The sequence below is a fragment of the Diabrotica undecimpunctata genome, chromosome 7 (assembly GCF_040954645.1).
Source record: "Diabrotica undecimpunctata isolate CICGRU chromosome 7, icDiaUnde3, whole genome shotgun sequence".
Classification (NCBI taxonomy): Eukaryota; Metazoa; Arthropoda; class Insecta; order Coleoptera; family Chrysomelidae; genus Diabrotica; species Diabrotica undecimpunctata.
Window position 1 is genome coordinate 90525879 of NC_092809.1, and position 21890 is coordinate 90547768.

General features: G+C 33.8%; 1 protein-coding gene across 2 annotated transcripts in view; it reads right to left on the minus strand.

The window, feature by feature from the left end:
• The window catches only part of Opa1 (Opa1 mitochondrial dynamin like GTPase), a 213901-nt gene that overhangs the window by 151957 nt on the left and 40054 nt on the right, over window positions 1–21890 (minus strand). The window contains exons 4-10 of one of the 2 annotated variants that reach the window (XM_072537686.1): window positions 21129–21251; window positions 20997–21032; window positions 20786–20939; window positions 6164–6433; window positions 4577–4767; window positions 2240–2289; window positions 2079–2177 (exon numbers count right to left, since the gene is read on the minus strand). In XM_072537686.1, the coding sequence (XP_072393787.1) occupies window positions 2079–2177; window positions 2240–2289; window positions 4577–4767; window positions 6164–6433; window positions 20786–20939; window positions 20997–21032; window positions 21129–21251 (923 nt within the window). The remainder of the gene's footprint in view (window positions 1–2078; window positions 2178–2239; window positions 2290–4576; window positions 4768–6163; window positions 6434–20785; window positions 20940–20996; window positions 21033–21128; window positions 21252–21890) is intronic. The other variant, XM_072537687.1, reaches the window with a different exon arrangement.

The following is a 21890-nucleotide window of genomic DNA, read 5'->3' on the forward strand; positions in this document are numbered from 1 at the left end:
TTTTTCCTAGAACCATAAGTGATGGTATCCAATCCAGTCTTCCACGTGTCTAGTGGTATCAGCTTTGTTTCAGACTCAAGAAAGTGCACCCTAAAAAGTTATTTCAGGGTCTCTTCACCATTCTGAGTGTATTCACCTGACTCCTTTTGGAGCGGGGAAATACTTATCTGAGGGTCCTTTGAGAGAACTTTATGGAGCCTCGACATTTCTGCAGTCTGTTCTATCTTCTCGCAATGCCTTCTCTTTTTCTCGATTCTTTTTTTGCCCTTCCCAGTTCCTCATTATATTCAGTCAGAGCTTTGCGATAATCGTTCCACTCACCTGATCTTTTGGTGAAATTAAATTTTCGTCTAACTTCTATCTCTTGATTTGCAAGGTTATCATTCCACCAGGGTACTTTTCTGTTGGAATTCCCCACTATCTTCGGACAGTTGTCTTCGAACGCTGACATGGCAAACTCTTGAAATTGTTCGGCAGCCGTGTCTAGGTACAATGTGTGCCTTATCGTTTCTTTAACTCTGCATAAACAATATTCCCAGTCTGCTTGATATGCTTCCCAGTTTTTTTATTTTAAGTAAGGATTACGATACGTTTCCTTCATAGGCTCCTTGCCTGTCATTTCAAAACAAATGAGTCGATGGTCTAAACAGGATACCTCATCTAACACATGCCATTTTTGAACGGGTCTAGTCAGATGAGTCGTGGTAAGTGTTATATCAATTACCTCCTTCCGTTGCGAAGTTACGAAAGTTTGCTTGTTTCCTACATTTAGTATGTCTAAATTATATTCCATAATAAACTGTACTAATTACTTATCTCTTGCTTTGATGATTCTACTGCGCCAAATCACATGGTACGCATTCGCATCACAATCAATGATTAACTGCAGTTAACTTTTCCTGAACTCTCTTACTAGCTGTTCCAACTCCCTTGATGGTGTTGTTCGGGATCATCAAATGGAAGGTATGCTGATCCGAGAATTATCTTCTTCACACCTCCTCCCTCTATGATCTTCATCTTTACTGCCGTTAAGTCCCTGGAATATAGACTTATCAAAGGTAGTGTTTTGATATTTCTTTTAGATATTATGCAGGTCCTTGGGACTTCGGCAGACCGGCTATATAATATAAGCTCTCAACCAATACCTGATATACCTCTTGTATCAAAGCTATATCGAACGTTCCGCAGCTCTGCCGAAGCTGCCGTACTATATTGGAGGTTCGTTTGCAAGACTCTGATTATTTTGAAGACTATGTTTTCAAGTCTGTAATACGCATTGAAATTTGCAGCATTTAATACTTTATAGGAGACCTCGTAGATCGTGTATACGAGGATTTGCGTGTCCTTCCCTATTTTCGATTGTTCAACAACCAATATTTCGTCTTAAGATCTTTATTTTGCCTCTTTAAATGATTCTGGTTGTTGCTTCCTCAGTCTCTCTCTCATGGATGCGGGTGAGAACCATGAGGCGTTTTGGGAATTACTACTGTTAACCAAAACGAATGAAAAATCAAAAGTATTTATAGTAGACGAGATTATACATAGTTTTGGACATAATGTGTTAAGATTGCCCTTTGCCGTTGTGAATTCAATACCATTGAATATATTTGGGAAATATGCAAAACCTAAAATGATAACTATTATAAATAATACAACGGTTACAGTGACGCAACAGTTTTGGAAACATGGCAAGAGGCATTGAATACTGCTACTCCTACAATTTCGGAAAAAAATGTGCGGAAATTGAAAAATTAATAGGAGAATGTTGGATGCGTGAAAATCGCATTGAAGTAATTAACCCAGTCATCATTTACAATTCAATGAAGATACCGATTACAGTCATTATGAGTATGGATTTAATTCTTGAATACAGTGTAAGGTAATATGTTTTCATTTTCTCAATAAGAAAATGTTTGAAGAAAATTCGTATTTTTGCTCATCTTTGAAGGTGCTTCAAATATTGGGAGAATTTGCTATTAACTTTCTCAGCACAGCGGACCGTTTAAGTCAAATCTTTCATCCCTAATCCAAAATAGCCGCAAATTCGTGAAATATACTTTACAATAAAAAATATTTACTTGTATACATAAAATAATTGCATTAGGATTATTCATATAAGCTTGAGTCATTTGTTTAATACTTTCTCTAGTATCAGCAGCCATGTCTGTCGTTTGTGTCTAAAAAATAGAAAATTAAAATAAACCAAATGCTTGAAATACAAAACTCGATGAATACTCACTGAAATTATTCCTGGTAAATCTACAAGTACCATCCTTTGTAACCCTGGACCTAAAAAAAAAATATATTTTTGGTTTTAAAAATTATTAAAACACGGTTCATGTGGTTAAAAATTTTTCAGCCATTTTATACTCATTAGGAAGATATGTTGCTGTTGTTGATCTATTTCAAATACACGAAAATTTGGGCCAGAAATTATTTTCTTAAAAAAAGATAATGCCAATGGCTAAAAGTACCTTTGGTAAATTTAATAATATTTCCTCCGACGTGAAGTACCTTTAAATCTTCGAATACGGGTCTTAAAATGTACTTACACTTTAAGTAAGTTCTTTGAATAGTGTGAAATCTTTCAAAATGTGGTGTCTTAAAGGCTGCTCAGAATTCCACGAGGGGACCACATTATAAATTAAGAGGTCTTAAGAAGAACTAATATCTGAAGATAACTACTAATCTCTTTTAACGGAGAAAGTTTTCATACTTGGACCATATTTTAAAAAATGACACATTAAGCCTATTAAACATCACCTTAATGGGTAAAATTGAAGCTCGGATGGGGCCCTTGTCGCAGTCAATATTCATAGTTCAGAGACGAAACTGGTGCGAAATACCTGATATTAGCACAATAATCAGAAGAGTGGAAGAGCTGTGTGGATTGTGCATTCGATAACCAGCATAAACGTGTATACGCTGTATAGTCTGTGGGTCCAAAAGAATAAAAAGAAAAAAGTGGGAACTGTGAACTAGTAGTTAAAAATGAATCTAATGGATTTTCACCCGAGTTTTTGGGGTCACTGAACATGAATATCATAAAGGCGATGTTCTCCGAGGCACCTGGTACACATGGGCCTCGACTCCTGGAGTTTTTTTGAAATTCGATACAAAATCAGTGCAAACTCATTACTCAGGGATTCTAGGGGGCCACTGAACACTAATATTACGTAGACGATGGTGTGCAAGACACCTGGTGCCCAGGGCGGTCCTCGTCACTTAGAGTTTTGTGGAAATTAGATACGAAATCAGTGCAAACTCATCACGCAATGGTTTTTGGGGACTCTGAACACTAATATCATGTCGGCGATGGTGCCAGGCTTCTGGTTCCCAGGATGGGCTTCGTCTCTTACAGTTTTGTGAAAATTCGATACAAAATCAGTGTTCTCGTTACTCGTTGGTTTTCGGCATCGCTGAACAGTAATATCATGTCGAGGTTAGGGGTGAGGAACCTTGTGCCCAGAACGGCCTCGGCTTCAAAAGTTTTGAGGAAATTCAATACAAAATGAGTGCCAACACGTTACTCGGTGGTTTTTGGGGTCGCTGAATACTAATATCATGTCGGCGATGGTGCCAGGCACCTGGTTCCCAGGACGGGCTTCGTCTCCTAGACTTTTGTGGAAGTTTGATACAAAATCAGTGTTCTCGTTACTCGTTGGTTTTTGGTATCGCTGAACAGTAATATCATGTCGGGGTTATGTGTGAGGGACCTGGTGCCCAGAACGGCCTCGACTTCAAGAGTTTTGTGAAAATTCAATACAAAATGAGTGCACAAACGTTACTCGGTGGTTTTTGGAGTCGCTGAATACTAATATAATGTCGGCGATAGTGCGCGAGGGATCTGGGGAACAGGACGGCCCAATCATGTGGCCGTCTCGATGTTAAATCAGTGCAAACTCTTACTCGGGAGTTTTGGGGTCGTTGAACAATAATATCATGACGGCGATGGAGTCCGAGGCACCTTGTCCTCGGGAGAGGACTCTTATTTTCGAGTTTGTGCATCGGAGACCATCACCGTTATGATATTCGTGATCAGCAATCCCAAAATACCCCGAGTAACGAGTTTGCACTGATTTTGTCTCGAATTTCCACAACACTATAGGAAACGAGGCCTGTCCTGACACCAGGTGCCTCGTACATTATCGTCGACATCATATTAGTGTTCAGCAACTCCAAAAACTCCCAAGTAACGAGTTTGCACTGATTTTGTATAAAATTTCCACAAAACTCCAGAAGACGATGTCCGTCTTGGGCACCTGGGGCATCGCTCGCCATCACCGTCGTAATATTCATATTCAGTGACCCCAAAAAACCCCCAAGTAGTAATATTAAACTTATTTCCGACAATTATTACCGAATTACAAATTTATCTAATATATAATAACTCCTTTGCGATAATCACCAACATATACGTGAAATTTTGATTCGTTACTAAAAATTACTCGGGGCCAATCTTCTACCGGCTAAGGAAAGATTTTGCCATGAAGATAAATATAATCTTTCGACTTTTATTCTACTATAACAGTGTTTCTTTAAGTTCCTGAATTAGTATTTTTTTACAGATACTAACCTTTAACTGTCATGGAGATAACTTCGGACGAAACAGTCTTTCCACCTTTAACACTATTTCTCATTCTTAGTTCTACTTCGCGACGCAAATCCGATAAGTCAGACTCCTTTGTGAGATCAAATTCTCTGGTAGAATCCCTGAATTGTGCTATGTGGTATGGTCCTTCTGACAATGTAACCTTTACTGGAGCTCTAGTAAATATAGTTAATTAACAATTAGCTATCTGCAAACTGTCTTAGCTATAAAATATTTATATATTTTCGGTCAAGTATAACATTTTATAAAACCTCTAGTTGACATGATGAGATGTACATATCTTCAAACTTAAAATTTTAATACCTTATTTAAATCACTTTATTTAATTACTACTTATTATTATAAAGATGCGACTGTTTAAAATTGGCTTCTTTCAGTAATGTTAAAATTATCTGCAAAACAAGTATTTAACTACATCAGTTCAGACTGTTATTTTGTTACAGTAAACTAATATTTCTTTTTATTTTCAAGTCAATATATTTTTCTTAAGCCAACTGAAACCAACTCTTATTCCGATTGGCTTGTTACTAATAAGGTAAAAAATATTTCATCGTCTGCTTTAAATAATACAAGAAACATTGCCTTCAGACCGAATTCATACCATTTGGATTCAGAGAAAAAATCAATGATAGCAATATCATCTAAGAGATAAAAGATGAAAACTAGTTTAAAACGAAAAGAATACTATACGTCAGTGTTTTTAGATTTTCAACAAAATATAGTAACTAACACTGTGGGACTACCGAAAGCGTGTTGTGATGTTTCACCTTTCCTCAGGAACACTTGTAGCTCGAACTGAAATAAAATTCTCTTCATCTATTGGCCGTTATAATAACATAACATGCATGAGTACGCTAGTAGCGACCTCTATATGAAGCAACAATAAGTCAGGAGACTTCTCTTCGATGGCGAATTAGGTAAACTGCAAATCCAAGTTTACTGGAAACACCCTTGTGTACTCTTTACGTAGAGAAAAGACGATGAAATGAAAGTAGACGATTGCATTTCTTTTCAATTCGAGCTCTACCATTGTTCTACACGTGTTTTGCGGTTTCACCTCTCATCGGGAACACTTGTAGCTCGCATTGAAATGAAATGCTCTTAATCTATATGGCCTTATAACATAACATGCCTGAGTACGCTAGTAGCGACCTTTATATGAAGCAACAAGAAGTCAGGAAACTTCTCTTCTATGGCGAATTAGGTGAACTGCAAATCTAAGCTAACTGGAAGCTATTGGGCGATATTAGGAATAATCCTTTATTCCGACAATACATCTACAGTTTTCATTGAAATCTCAAAAGACTTGTAGAACAATGGTGGAGCACAAAATGAAAAGAACTGCTATCGTCTACTTTAATTTCAACGTCTTTCTTCTACGTAAAGAGTGCAAAAGATGGCGTTTTTCAAAGGTTATTGAGTTATTAACTAAAATATGATATTCTCTTTAATTAATTAATTTTTATCATGCTTTAGTTATGTTTTCCCCTATTAGTTTGTAGTAGTTATAATAATATTATTTCCACTATAACTTGAGATCAAAACTTTTACCTCGTCATCATTTCACCTGCTCCCCTAGGGAAGATTCTAGCTTGCGCAATCATTTCTAAAACTGAAGTCTTTCCGCTGCTTTGATCTCCAACAACAACAACACGGGGTAATTGATCTTGAGTATTATATCCACTGTCAAAATCTGCAAGTTCGTCTAGTACTTCACTGTACATATCAATAAGGCTACGTTTAATTTTTCTAGTAAGTGGCTTCTTTCCCTGTTTCAATAATAAGTTCTGTTTTCTCAATTCTTTATTTTCTTTTTCTAACCTAGAAAATCATTTGATAGAGTTATATAAATATTTAAATTTAATAATGCATAGATACGCCCTTAATATATCTATGTACGATATCAAATATTACATATTATTATGTAAGTTTTTTTAATAATTTTATTTTTTAGGACAAACCTGGTGCTAGACTAAACAAAGCCTCGCGATGCGAACCAATTTTTAATATACCAATACTTATATGGTAACGAAATTAAGTACCGAAAATAAAAAAAAAAGGGAGACTTGACACAGGCAGTTGACAGTCTGGTTTGAATGTGAACACTTGCGTGTATAGTGTGTTTGGAATAATTATAACCACGAATTTTGAAGACGTAAATGACACGCCGGTCATATAAAGGAGTATAACATGCAATTATTTCAAAGGCATTTTATTTTGCAAGAACAAGTAAATTTTGGTCGCATTATTTCATAAATTGCTTTTAGATTTTTTTCGTAATTTATTAATATACATTAACTACCCGCAACTATCATTTATTTGTCTATTTTAATAATTAAAAAACTGTTCTAACAGCCCACGGACTTTTACTTCACATGTCTTCAAAGAACCTACAATTTTGGGGGCTTAGCCGCGATCTAAGGAAGACACACAAACGTTGTAAAGTGCCGTGAAATATAGTAAAGTTTTTGGAAACGGTGAGTAGCCTTGTCTAGGAATAGAGGCACGCTAAAGCAGTGACGACAGAAGGCTCTTTGGACGGTGACTATGAGGCAGTTTGGACAGTGACAACGGGGCTGTTTAACCAAGGACGACGAGGCTGTTTAAGCAGTCATAAAGAAACGAAAAGATACTCCAATTATAGCTGTACGGACGAGAAGTCAGGTGACTTTGTTCCATTATAGTAAAAAGTAGTCGAGACACTTTGTTCTTAGAAATCTGTGCAAATATTATTTTTTCAACGAACTGTAAATTTTAAGAAATTACTATCTAACAAACAAAAGTATTTAAAATTGTTGTAATAATTGGTCCAAAAGTATAATCTGTTCATTTATTGTGATAAATCATTATAGTTTTCTCAGATTGTAGTAAATTTGGATAACATTTTAAAGTAAAAGCGACTACAATTACGAAGTTTAATACATTTTATTATACTGGGAAAAATAATTTAACTTTTTCTTTAAAAAATAATAGATTCAACTCTCCCTTGGACTGCCAGTAGTCCATTTGTTTAATAAAGTCAAGTTCTTAACACTAAATATTTAATTAAACTATGTACAAGTGTAGAAACTGTGTAAATTATGTATGTTATTTAAAAAACTGTATAGGGTGGTTTGATTAAGGTTAGTTAATTTATTTTTTTAAATTTGAGTTTCTACCGAATCTACAAGTTGAATGATGTATTGTGCCAAACTAGAATTTCCCTTTAATACAAAAAATGTTTCAATGCCTTTAAAGGTTTTTGTAAACTTCACTGTCTTTTATGTTCGAACCATTCATTAAACTTTCATTTTCTGATAATGTTGCAACTGCCTGGTTCATCTGAAACTCTCGTACATACTCTTGAATACTTATATCAGAAGTCTTTGTTTATTTTAGACAACTCAAAAAGTGACAGATGGTCCTCAGAATCTTCTTCTTCTTCAAGTACAATATCGATCTGTGTGATTGTTTTCGGTTGCACTTTCTTCCATGCACTTACGGTGGAAATTAAGGCGTTGGTAATGTTCTTAGACTTCTCAATCTCTATTGTAGAATCATATTCGTCCACCGACGACAGTAGCCTTCGAATAGCCTACATCATAGCTGGTATCACTGCCGTCTTGTAAAATTCATCTTTTAGTTTCCTAGAAATTTTTCTGTCGCACAATACATGACTCGCCTCCTTCCATTTCACCCAGCCAGCTCTTACTTTACTACATGCATATCCATCTATCTCCTCGTTGCTCTGCAATACAGATCCTAAATACTTAAACCTATCATTTTTCACAATAGACCCATTGTCCAGGGTTACCACCCTTTTTGGGTTTATAACTCCAACTTTGAATGGGCATTCTAAATACTTCGTTTTTGACCTAATCAATTTTAAATCTTTTCCTTCCAGACTCTGTCTCCACTGCTCCAGTCTTACTTATACCCTTTCATTATTCCCTACTAACATCACATCGTCTGCATACATTAAACACCAAGGAATGTCTCCTTTTAGTACCGAGCCCTGATGTAATCCTACCTTCACATGAAACTTATCAGTCTATCCTACCCTGGTTCTAACAGTAGAAAAAGTTAAAATGGTGACGATAGATTGAAATAAGAAAAAAACGACATTTTTTTAATTCCTGCTACTATTTACGTCCACTGGAAACTTTAACATGGAGAAATTCATAATACTATATTTGATTACTCATTATTTTTGTCAAATAATTAATTATCAAATAATTAAAATATCATAGTAACATTTATCACCAATAAATATATATTATCAGAACAAGAATAACATCACAAAAATTGTTAAAGTCTTTCGTAGCGAAAAAAAGTAGGTTGGAGTAGTAGTCACATCCGTTTATTTTCAGTATTAACTATAGGTAGATATACTCGGTTCGCTATTCCCAGTCCGAACTGTCTAGTGAATTTAGTAATTATTTTTTTGCGAAGTTAGTTACTTTTTGACAGACTAAAAGTGGCTGGAAATTACTATACAACCAAGCACACGTAGCCATAGCCAATATTAATAGTAAACAAACTAAATAGTAAATAAAATAGAACTTAGTGAATTACCGATAATCAATATTTATTTATCTGCACCATATAATAAATAGTTATGTTAAATTATAACAATTAAAATTATATTTTTTAAATATATACTACCCAAAATTTGAGCTATTAAGGATACTTGAGCTATTAATACTGAGAAGTAGGAATTGTTGTGTTGTAGGTTTCCGACAATGAATCTGTCAAAATATGCCCGAGCTAAGCGAATGAAATATATTAGACTTTGTATGGACTAGAAAGTTTTGATTTGATTCGTTTGTATATCATCGATGACGCGTGGGTAATCTTCCATTTTTCCGACTGTATGTTTCAAAATTTCATTGGCTTAAGTTTTTCTAATTACAAATTTTTCTGCTAACAGTCAACACTTAACTTATGCGTCTCCGCATAATTAACCATATCGACTTTTTCTTTTAATCTTAAAAATTTTATGTTACTCACGTCGCAAAACGGTCAAAGCTAAAATTATTTTAGTTACTTAATTATATAGGTTTAGTTATAATTATATAGGTTCAGATAGACACAACATTTATTGTGAAATTTAATCTGAAAATAAGAAAAATTTTTACAAAAACGCTCATACAAAGACAACGACGTCTACTCTCGACTTCTGTCTCGCTCTAGTTGAGTTTTTGGATATACAGTATACTCCCTCTATAACGAACACGGTTATTACGAGGTTTCGCTTATAACGAGATACATTAGATATCCCGTGAAATTTCTATTGAACTATAACCGTCTATAGCGAGGCAAATTTGGTTATAACGAGAGAAAATAAGATCCAATAACGTGTATTTTACGTTTTTAGTCCGGTCGTGGCTATAAATAAATACCTTTTCAAACAGCCCCTCAATAAACTTAACTGCAGCCCGCAATAAACTTCTTTACAATGAATAAATACAACTGTTTCACATCTTTAGAAAATATATGATAGAATGATACTGGACCATTTAAAGCAGTTAAAAATAACAGAGTTCTTAAAATTGCAGAAGCAATAGTTTATGTTATCCTTGAAAATACGATTTATACATTATGTAGTTAGAAAAAAATATAAGTACAGCTTTTTTGTTTTAACGTATATCATTGATAATAAAAGTAAACAACTCTTTATGTTTTAATATATTTCATTGACAATAAAAGTAAATAACTTTTTTTCAAAAACGCCATTCAAACAATATTTATTAGCATGTTATATTGCTCCGAATGGCTTCACTATAGGAAGTTAATGGTTTAGAAAACCACAGATTCATATGTATGCACAGTATTATGATTGTCTGATACCTATAACGAGATCGGCTTATAACGAGGTAATTAGTCTGTCATTTCAGTTCTCGTTATAGAGGGAGTCTACTGTATTTCATTAGATATTTCGGTTAAAATTCTGATTCCAGTTAAAACACAATTTAAAAACGCTATTATCAGAGTAATGTTCCTGGTGTCAGCTTTTCTTTCCTCGACCGACACACGACATTAGTAAAATTTATTATTTTGCTAGCTTGGCTAAACAGTTAAATGTCAAGTAGAAACATTAAAGTTATAACAAATTTTTATTACTTAGTGCTGATAAAGTAAACAGTTATATCATAAATTTTATATTTGCATCTTTTTTATCATAAGCAATTATTCTTATCTCAATGAGAAAACAATTATTTTCGTAATTGACACGATTGATGATTATTTAAACTGACCGGTTAAGGAAATATTTGGACAAAAATGTTATCATTTACTGCCCGCGTCTTTTATTGAGAGTGTCTATTGAAGGGAGTTGAAGGAAACAGGTTCATATATCTCCGAATGATTTTTGTTTTAAAAACCGTCAATAAAGGTGTCCGGCGAAGACATGTGTTCGTTAAGAGAGAGTTTACTGTATACCTTTTTTTAAATGCAGTGTAAACACATAACTCTCAATGATTTTTTAAAAATTGGTCAAAATATTAAAAATTCGGCATTAACAATTGTTAAAGCGTTGCATATTACTGCATACTGCGAATAAGAAGGAACTTGCGTAATTTTAAAAGATTTTTGTGGGATAAAGAAACCGAAGAATATACTAGTAAAATAAACAATGCAAATAATAAACTAGGTATGTCAGACTTAGTTGCAGTTTGTAACGTGTTGGATCTGGACTACTCTGGTTTAGAGGACGACGTGATTGAACGTATTCGTTCATTTTTAACGAATTAGTTTGATGACGAGAATGAGGAAGAAGACGACGCTGATGACGAAGATAAAGACACTAATGATGATCACGACGATAATAAATATGATGACGAAATTGAAGATAAAAAGACGACCACTTTATATACGAGGAAGAAATCAAAATCAGTTAAGATGACGACAGGTAAAGTAAATAATTCATTTGCTTTAATATTTAGAGATGTAGAAGACAGTATAACGACTTTCGAAGAAAAAGACGATTACTCTATAGGATAATGGATTGCTGATTTATAAGAAATTTCAAGTCTGATGGGATGAAATGATTTGCAAATGCTAATTTTTGTCAAACGATCCTTAAAAGGAATTGCTAAACTGCATATACAGACAGAGAAAGGAGTAAATAGCTGGAAGGTCATGAAAAAAAGATATAACGGAGTTCCACAACAAAATAAGTAGTGGTGAAATATGTACATAAAACGCTGATGCATAGAAAGAAGCACGATGAAAGCCTACCGGTGTTATAACTGATACTACTGTGTAAGAACCTGAATATTTTGGCGCCAGCTTGCCGGTGAAAGCTTCACTTGCCAAGGATAGATGGTGTTCCTTTTTCATGACCTGATCTCCTGGGTGTGGACACCAGTCCCTTCGCCTTAGATCGTAATGCTGCTTCTGGTCTTCAAAAGCATGTTCCATGTGTGCTTTTGCCAGGTCCCTTAATGCTTCCACGTTAGTCTTACGTCGGTAAGTTTTCCACGTACTACTGTATATCTTGGCATTGGGCTGCACCTGAGTCGTTTAATTGTCTTCTAAAATTAAGAAGCGCTAGTGAAAATATTGTCGAATCAAGTTTTGACGAATTTATGACGTAACAAAATTCCGGCATACATTTATCCCACTCTTTATGATTACCCTTCACGTAGCTATCATTGTTTTCAGTACTTTGTTAGTTCTTTCTACTGGATTGCATCGTGGCGAGTAAGGTAGTGTTTGGACGTGATTTATGTTTTTAGGAATATTTTAAAATTGCTAATTGTGAATTAAGAACCGTTATCCGAGATAGTGATTTGTAGATTTGAAAGTAACCCTGTTTTAGAGTGTAGGTCCTCTTACTTTCTCGAATTCCCTTAATTATTTTCTTAGGAATCCGTCTAGCTCCGTATTTTGAGTAATATCTTTCAAAGCGTTATAAGTTTCTTCTCGAAGCTGTGTATGTTGTGTACTCACATCTCGATCGAATTTAAGTTCGATAGAATTTTTCCTAAGAAATTCTACTCCGATTATAGCGTCTTCTGATAATCCGGGCATTACAGTGAATGTTTCTCGGGACTGTAAATTATCGATCTCACAGTCGATAGCTAATTTCTTATTTAGATTCATCGATTAACCGTTTCATAGTTTTGTTCTTCCGCTATAGTCCTTGTAAGCCTGTGCTATTGTGTCCCGGCATAATTTTTAATAATCCCTGTATCAATTAGCGCTTTGTAAGTTTTATACCCGATTTTTAATGATGCAAAAAGTGGAATCTTGCTCCACAGACTGGGACGATTCCTTATTTATCCAGTCTGTTATTAGTTTCCCTAGGTTTTTGCAATTTTTACGGATGTGACCTGGCATTTTGCATCTAAAACACGGGCCTTTGGTATCGTATTCTCTTGGGGCTGTACGTTCCTTGATGATTTTGATTTAATCTGGTCTTTTAGTATTCTATGGCTTCATATTCCTAGGCTAAGTGTTGTAAGTTAAATCTTCAAAGTCTCGGCGACGAATATAAAGTTTATATTCCGGTAGCATATTCCTATATATTCGTTCCAGTTCTTGATCTTTGGAAAAAGATCTTTCTCGTCTAATTAATGTTTGAGTGTCTTATATATCTAACCGCTGACTCGTTTTGCTTTTGCTTTATATTTCTGATTTGCTTCTCTAGTTGTAGCAAATAGGCTCCTCTGGGATAGAAAGCTTTCTTAAAATCTTCGCTGAAGTCTGTCCATGACTTCCAATTTTTGTTGCTGTTTCGGTACCATAGCAACTCTGGCAATGCTCTTAGAAGATCTTGTTTATCGATCTCGTGTAGGCTTAATTCGTCTATCCTTTCTATAAAGTCTACTGCATCCGAACGATTTTTATCGAAGTGCGTGTTCCACTTTCGTACTTGGTTTAATAACTCTGATTGCGACATTTGTCTCAGTATTGTTAGGTCTTGTAATTAGTTCGACGGGTTCAGATCCTTTGGAAGGGTTGACTTTTGGGATTGTACCTGTTGGTTCCCCGCGATCATTAAAAAAGTCTCTTAGCCTTGATCTTAGATCTTCTGCGGTTGCTTTGGAATCCAAACCGATCTTTTCGGCCTCGCGCTGTAATTCCTCTTTCAACAGGCGGTATATCCACGACGTACCTGTCGTGACACCTGCTACTGAGTCTGTGTCTGTCGTTGCTGGACGGAGCGGCATATCCATTTTTGCTCGGGCTCCAATTTGTAACTGGTAGCTCTTTTAGACAGCAGGCTCAGTAAAACACAGGTTTAAATTAAATAAAAATATATTCGAAATAAATAAATAACAAAATAAAATTACATCCTAGGTAATACATTATACAATAAGAACTAAAACATCAATACAGGCGACGACGGCATCGCCGGCGATATATCCACTGTTTAATATCTGCGAAAAATAAAATACAATTAATGGCAAAATCTAAACGGCAATAACGGTGCGATAATACACACCGACCGGAAGGAAAGGGTCGAAGGAATCGAAATGGAACGGGCCAATTGACACTCGGCCCGGCGAGGTACGAAGGAACACCAATCAATACTTGGTCACAGAAGAGAATAGGGCTGTCTCAGATCAATACTCCAAGATCGGGTACGGAACTGTCACTAGATCAATACTCTAGCAGAAGCGGTTGGCCTTCAGTCAATATCCTAGGGCCAGTAGAGTTGTTCGGAGATCAATACTCCGACGGAACTCTTCTTTCTCTTGGGGTGGCCGCTCTTTTATACGGTCGAAGGCCTTCCATCTCCTCTAGCGTACATCGATGGAAGAGGAACTTGTGGTGGGGATGCGTGTGTAAAGAGCTGACGATACCGACGCGATGCATATCGTCACAAGGGCTCGAATAAGGGGGTGTTTGCTCGTAAATAGAGGTTTTAAACACTTCGCTAAATATTCATTGTAAAGAAAATCTATGAACAGGAAATTTCAGTTATTAAAAAAGCTACAATTTAGTACTTTATCATTTTTCCCGTATCTCCAGTATTTTCGGAGATATTTTAAAGAAAATGGTAAAAAATACGAAATTGCAAAAAAAAAACAAAACAATTTATCTTTTAACATAAATATGTCTAAAGTTAGGCCTTTTAAATAGACCAAACTTCTTGGATGTATTGATAATACACACACACACACAAATATATATATATGTATGTATATATATATATATATATATATATATATATATATATATATATATATATATATATATATATATATATATGGTGTTATACCTGTTGCTGTTACCTGTTGAAGTGCATCTTAAGATCTTTTTGGTTGTCTGCATATTAATATTAATGGTTTTACTTAAATTTTTTACAAAAATTTTTTTATATACATGTACAATTACCACATGTTCTTTTGCTGTGCTAAGTTTGTTAATTTGTAAACTGTACCTAGTTTTAATTAATTGTTTATACAACTTGATCTCAAAATGTCCATTGTCGTAAGCTTTTTCACACATTTAATATCATTGACTGCTACATGTCTTTTTAAGGTAACACACTTGTAAATACCTTCTCTATGGATGTTTGGTTTTTCATATTGTTCTTTTTAGATGAACTGATGATGCTTTCTGCTTAGAAAGCGAAACGTCTTCAATAAATAGATGAAGTAGCCACCTTCTTTTATTTCTCCACTTTGACCGAAAAACCCACCACTCTTCGAGTGTTCCTTAATTTATATTGGATATTGGATTGACGGTCGTATTCCATTTCTTGATATATGTATATATATATATATATATATATATATATATATATATATATATATATATATATATATATATATGAAAATTACTGAGTTCTCGGGAAGAACCGCGTTGAGAATTTAAAACTCAATTTTTTTAATATTTTTTAGTTTTAAATTCTCAACGCGGTTCTTCCCGAGAACTCAGTAATTTATATATATATATATATATATATATATATATATATATATATATATATATATATATATATATATATATATATATATAAGAATTACATAAGGGTGAAGATCAATTTTAATTAGGAGGGTAGTTAGGGAGTTTTCACTGATTTTTTCGCAGAAAAACGTAGGTACCGACCTTATTTTGATCATAAGTCGCTCAATTTTCGCTTTAAAAAACCTTTTTTTGTAGGTCTAATTGTATACTTGAAGTTTTCCCGGTAGAAGTACTCGGTTTGTAGTGGCCGTAGAAAAATGAAAAAAAAAGGATTTTGTTTTTAAAAGACACAATTTTGATATCTACAGTTTTTTGATTAAATGCATATTTTTCGAGTTATTCTTAAAAAACTCTCTAAAAATTCGATTTTTTCGTCGACAAACTGTTAGTTTCAATCGCGAATAACACAAAAAATAAAATAAATAAAAAAACGTAAAGAACATTTTTTTCTTATTGCAATTACTTTTTACATCGATTTCCATGGTTAAAATGTAATGAAAAATTCCCACCCCCGATATGGGGTGGCAACCACTCCCAAGGTTTTAGCGTACAGCGACATGATATAGAAAATGATCCTTGAGCTATTCCCTATGTTCTCTGAAAATTTCAAAATGTTTCCTGGCTTATAAGACTCAGCGCTATTTTAACCCGCCACACCCTTCCCCTTCCCCCAAAAAGGTAATTTTTTCGGTTTTTTTTGTGGGAATTCAGATGGGCCATCTTCAAAAACCCAAAAAACTGTTTTTTTGTTTTTTTTTGATTTTCTCCATTTTTAGACTTCTAAACATATCAAATCAGGGTTTTCTATAGGTTATATATTATAGTTTGAAGTAACTGAGTCCTTTACGACATTTAAAAATTTGGCGAAACACCTTTAAACCCCAAAAAACCATGTTTTTCACGGTATTATTTTTTTTGGTGGGTTACAATCAATTTAAATATTTCAAAAAATTCGCACGCATAGTTGAGACTTTGACAAAACCTGTCTATTTTTTATAGACCCATAGTTGAGTTTATACAACCTAAAAATGCATCGTTTTTCGAAAAAAATGAGTAATTTTTTTTTTGAGATAGTTGCGGTCTATTTTTTTTGTGTATTTTATTAAAAAATATATTTCTGATTTTTTCTATATTTTTCCGTAAGCCGTATAATTTTTAAGAGTTTTTGCGAATTTTGCGTGGTTAATGATATTTTTTTTAAATCAATACAACCTGAATCATTGAGTCTCCAATTCATATTCAAACAATATATAAAAAAAAATTTCAGGTCTAAAAGAAGCAAATACAATCATCGTTTATGCGAAAAATCAGGTTTTCAAGGGTTATTCGGGGGTTTTTACTGAATTTACCAAACTGTTTTCATTTTTCTACATATAACTCCGTGTAATGAGATGTGATTTTACAATCCAGTAAACTTTCCAAAAATACTTAAAAAAAAGCGAATTCTTCGCATGTTTCAAGAAATTTCTAGCTTTTCTGAATATACGAAATACGTTTCGTGTTGTTTTATAAAAATTTTAAAAACATACTGCTTAGTGATGTAGAAATGTAAAAAAGTTGGGCAAATCCAGTAAAAACTCTCACATAATGCTTGAACACCTGGTTTTTCGCATACACGATGTATGCGAAAATAATATGATAAATCCCACAGAAACCCTTACAAGCTTGAAAAAACATGGAATTTGGGGGTTTAAAGGAGTTCCGCAAAATTTTTGAATGTCCTAAAAGAATCGGTTACTTCAAATTATATATAACCTATAAAAAACCTTGATTTGATCTATTTTGGTCTATAAAAATTATTAAATATAATGAAATATAATTATTATTATGGAAAAAAAATTAAACCTTGAGGAGGATATTATTTAGTAACTCTAAAATTTGTAAATACTATTAAAAACACCATAAAGTCAATGCAGAAAAAAATTATTAGTTTAATAAATTGTTACACCAATGATACGGTGGAAGTTTCCTTGTCGTCTTGCAGATATATCCTCTGGGATCTTGAACAAAAGTACCAGAGGGAAGAAAAAAGGAACTCCTACTTAACTTGATCCTTTGATGTCCGAAGAAAAAACAAAAAAAAACACAAACAAACAAACAATATATATATATATATATATATATATATATATATATATATATATATATATATATATATATATATATAATTGGGAATCTTCCGGCGTTCTGTGTTTCTGTGTTTTTGCTGATTTATTTAATAGATTAATTTTTTATGTTTCTTCAAAATAATAACATCTTAATGCTACAGATCTTTTAATTACTTAATTGTTTTTCATATAGATGTATCGATTATAATACTCTTTTAGATGAACTGATGATGCCCAATGAACATTGGACGAAACGTCTTCAATAAATAGATAAAGTAGCACAACTCTTGTCTTTTTTATCTCCAAATTGACCGAAAATATCCCAAATGAAAATTACTGAGTTCACGGGAAGAACCGCGTTGAGAATTTAAATTCAGTCATCAACACTCTTATTTCCCGTTCCATAAGACTTAGCGACAACAATCACAGGTCATCCGAAATCAATTCAATAACACAAACCCTCCTACAAGACGGCTACCACAAAACCCAAATCAATAGAAGCATTCAAAAACTTCTAAACCCCATTCCATCCAAAAAAGAAACCTTGCCGCCGGATCAACCCAAAATCTTTCTACCTTTCATTAAAGGTGTCACTGACAAGATCAGTAAAACTCTTATCCCTCTTAATATCAAAACCATCTTCAGCACTCACTCCAAATTGTCCAATCTCGTCAGATCCGTAAAAGACCAAATCCCCAATGAAGACCATGGTGTCTACGAGATACCTTGTTCCAGTTGCCCACGTACATACGTAGGACAGACAAACCGACGAATCCATAACCGTATTTACGAACATTCTCTATCAGTCAAACATTCCGATACCACTTCAGCCCTAGCCCAACATCATATTCAGACAGGCCACAAAATAGATTTCGAAAAAGCAAAAACCATCGCTCCCATCCGCTCATTAAAAGCGAGAATCATTCGTGAAGCTATCGAAATCGAAAAACGGCCTAACAGCTTGAACACGCGCGATGACGCGAAACGATTGCCGGCAACATGGCGACCCCTGCTTCAGCGACCTCCGCCCACACCGCTCAGGCCACGAAAGTTCAGACCACGTCAGCGCATACCGTTCCCGCGCATACAGCGAGTATAAAAGCAGCCACACAGGGTAAGACCGGTTGTCACTCGACACTGAGGAGTAGGCAGATTGAGACCTCAGTGCCGAGAGACAGTTCTTGCAATATAGAACACGATACTGGTACGTCTAGAGTGAGGGGAGTAGGCAGATTGAGACCCCGAACTCGAACCGAACCGTATCACTCTTGATAATGGCTCCAAAATGGGTGCCGAAACGTCGAGTTTTAAATTCTCAACGCGGTTCTTCCTCAGTAATTTTCATATATATATATATATATATATATATATATATATATATATATATATATATATATATATATATATATATATATATATATATATATGTTTTTCTTGTGTTTTTTGTTTCCTTGTTCTCGTTTAGTTCGTTAAGTTTTAATGTTAAGTTGTCGTCGAGTGTTTCTTGGAGATCTTTCTTGCAGATTTCCCCAATATTTGAGAGTTTACTATATATATTTAACATTAGTTTTACTATATAACGTTTCGTTATGTAGGGAAAAAGAGACGAGAAAATGGGCAATAAAAACAAGGTTTTTAAACTAGTAGAGATATAAAAATTTTAATATGTTGACATAAACAGCTTGATCTAATAAGAGTTTGTCGAAAATGATCTTAACCTTCAGGAATTAATACACTTGTCTCCAGATCAATACGCCTTTGTGATTATGCAAGTAGAGCCGCTAAGCAACAAGCCCTAATCCAAATTCGACCGCCCCTCGTCTTTGTAGTGTTTAAAGTTTTCTTAAATATTCAATTCTTTTTGATTTTATATCGAATTTCTACATTAAAATCCTATTTTTTAACTACTTTTCTAAACTAGCTTATTTTATCACTAAAGTTTACTCATTCTTCATTCTTTACTTCTTCAAAAATTCTTTTCATTATAAGTCTTCTTTTGTGGATTACAGTATAAGAATAAATAATTGTTCGAATTATTTCCTATTCAAACTCGTTAACGGACCGTTTGGAAGTTGAAGGTTTGCTAATAGTTTTTCGATGTGATTTAAAGCGTTCACCAGGAGATTTTGTTATATGATTCTTGAACAGTACGTTTCACCGTGTTGACAGAAACATCACAAGCTTTGGCCACTCTTTCCTGCAAATTCCTCATGGGGATAGTTAGGAATTCTTGTTCCTTTTCTTTTTTCATAAACTGATATACACTGTATCTAATTTGTTCACCTTGGACATGAACACCTTTTCTGGAATTACTCATGTTTACACATCTTTGTCGAAACAACAGAAATTAAAAATTAGTTAAGAAAAAGACTTATTTAGTAAAGCTTTAATTTGGTTGATCAGATTTTATATACCATTTAAAAACAAAATTTTATCATTAAAGTTAACAAATGTAATAAAATAAATACATACCTTACTTTTCAATAAATTATTTCACTGCACAAAAAATTTTCAAGAATCATTGTCTATAAAAGTCAATAATAAGATTTGGAGTAGAAATTTAATGACTGAAACATTAAGGATGAATATAGAACATAGTTCTTTAGAAAATCCATTACCACATAATTTTTCAAACTTTAGAAGTGTGTATAGTAGGTAGGTGCATAATTTTACCATTTATGAAATTCGATAATAATTATTTTATTATAATTTTGGAATATTTTTTGAAACTGATGGAATACTTTAAATATTGCAACAGTCCACATTTTTCTCCTAGTCTATTACGAATTCAAAATTTACTATCCAGGAGTCGATGCAATACTGGGACATACAAAATGCGAGAGTGAACTAACTGATTCCTTTAAGAATGTGACTGTGACTCAGGCAAGGCTTAAAGTGTGTTTATAACACGACGCACATCAGCCCTTCTTATTATTAAAATGGTAATTTAATCAATTAAAATTAGTAAAGATCACGTGGAACTTCAGTTATAGTGTCAGCTAGCGTGATTCTTTGTTTATCCCAGTTCATGAATTTACTTATTTAAATTATTATTTCTTGGCACTTTTTTTGGTTTTAAGTTTTTTGTAACATATTCTGCAATATACTCTGTGCTTATTTCACAAAATATATAAAAAAGAGATTACCAAAATGAATTTCCTACCTTTCTAATTCTCTTTGGTACTTAATTTGAGTTTGCATCATTTCGTCTTGTATATTATTTAACCTCTCTTGAGTCTCTTTTCTAGCTTTCTCATCAGCAGAAAATGGATTAGCTGCATAAACCATAGTTTTTTGTACGATTTCCTTTTTGCCTTCTAAAACAAAAGTAATTATTTTTTAAAATAAAAAAGAACTTCCATAAACGAGCATACCTGAGTACAGTCTGTATAAAAGCTTGGCAACAGCACCTGAAGAAGAGAAAGAGAAAAAGTAAAATTATATTAAAAATAAAAATTCCACGGAAGATTGTACTCAGTGGGGGATAATATAGATTTTATATATACCTTCTTTATTAGGTTGTGCAGATTCTTGGGCTTCCGCTGCAGCAATGGCATCATCCAGTCTTTGATCAAACCATGACTTAAACTCACTATATTTATTTTCAGTAAGTGCTTTTATTCTAGGATCTACAATAAGTACATACATTTAATTAAAACTATAACACAAAAAATTCCTACCACATCATAGTAATAGCTGAAATAAAATTACAGTTGGCGACTTCTTTAAATAGAAGAAGAATAATCTATCTATATAAAAGGCTAGGCCGACAAGTCACACTGTTTGTCTGGTAGGGTAACTGTGCCACCTATGAAAGAAATTTGAACTACCAACATCTGACATTTTAATCATATTTTTTTCTTGAAATGGTACGTTGATAAAGACACTACACAGTATATTTTATTATTAATAATGAATGTATAGCGACATACGAAAATATATTAACCATAAGACAAATTTTGATTTATTGACTTAAAGAAGACCTCTGGCTGAGCACAAAATGAACAACTGATCGAATCCTAACATGCTACATATAAAATGACAGCGGAAGATATAACAAACATATTGAGATAGAAAAAATAAACAAGGTAACTACCAAAAGAGCACTACACAGCATCTTCGTTATAAATGAGCGTATAGTGGCATACGAGATATCACATGACACTATGGATGATGATGGACACACCATATGGTAAATTTGCTATATTAACCTTAAGAAGGCCTCTGACGTAGTACAAAATAAACAACTAGCCTAATCCTAGCATATG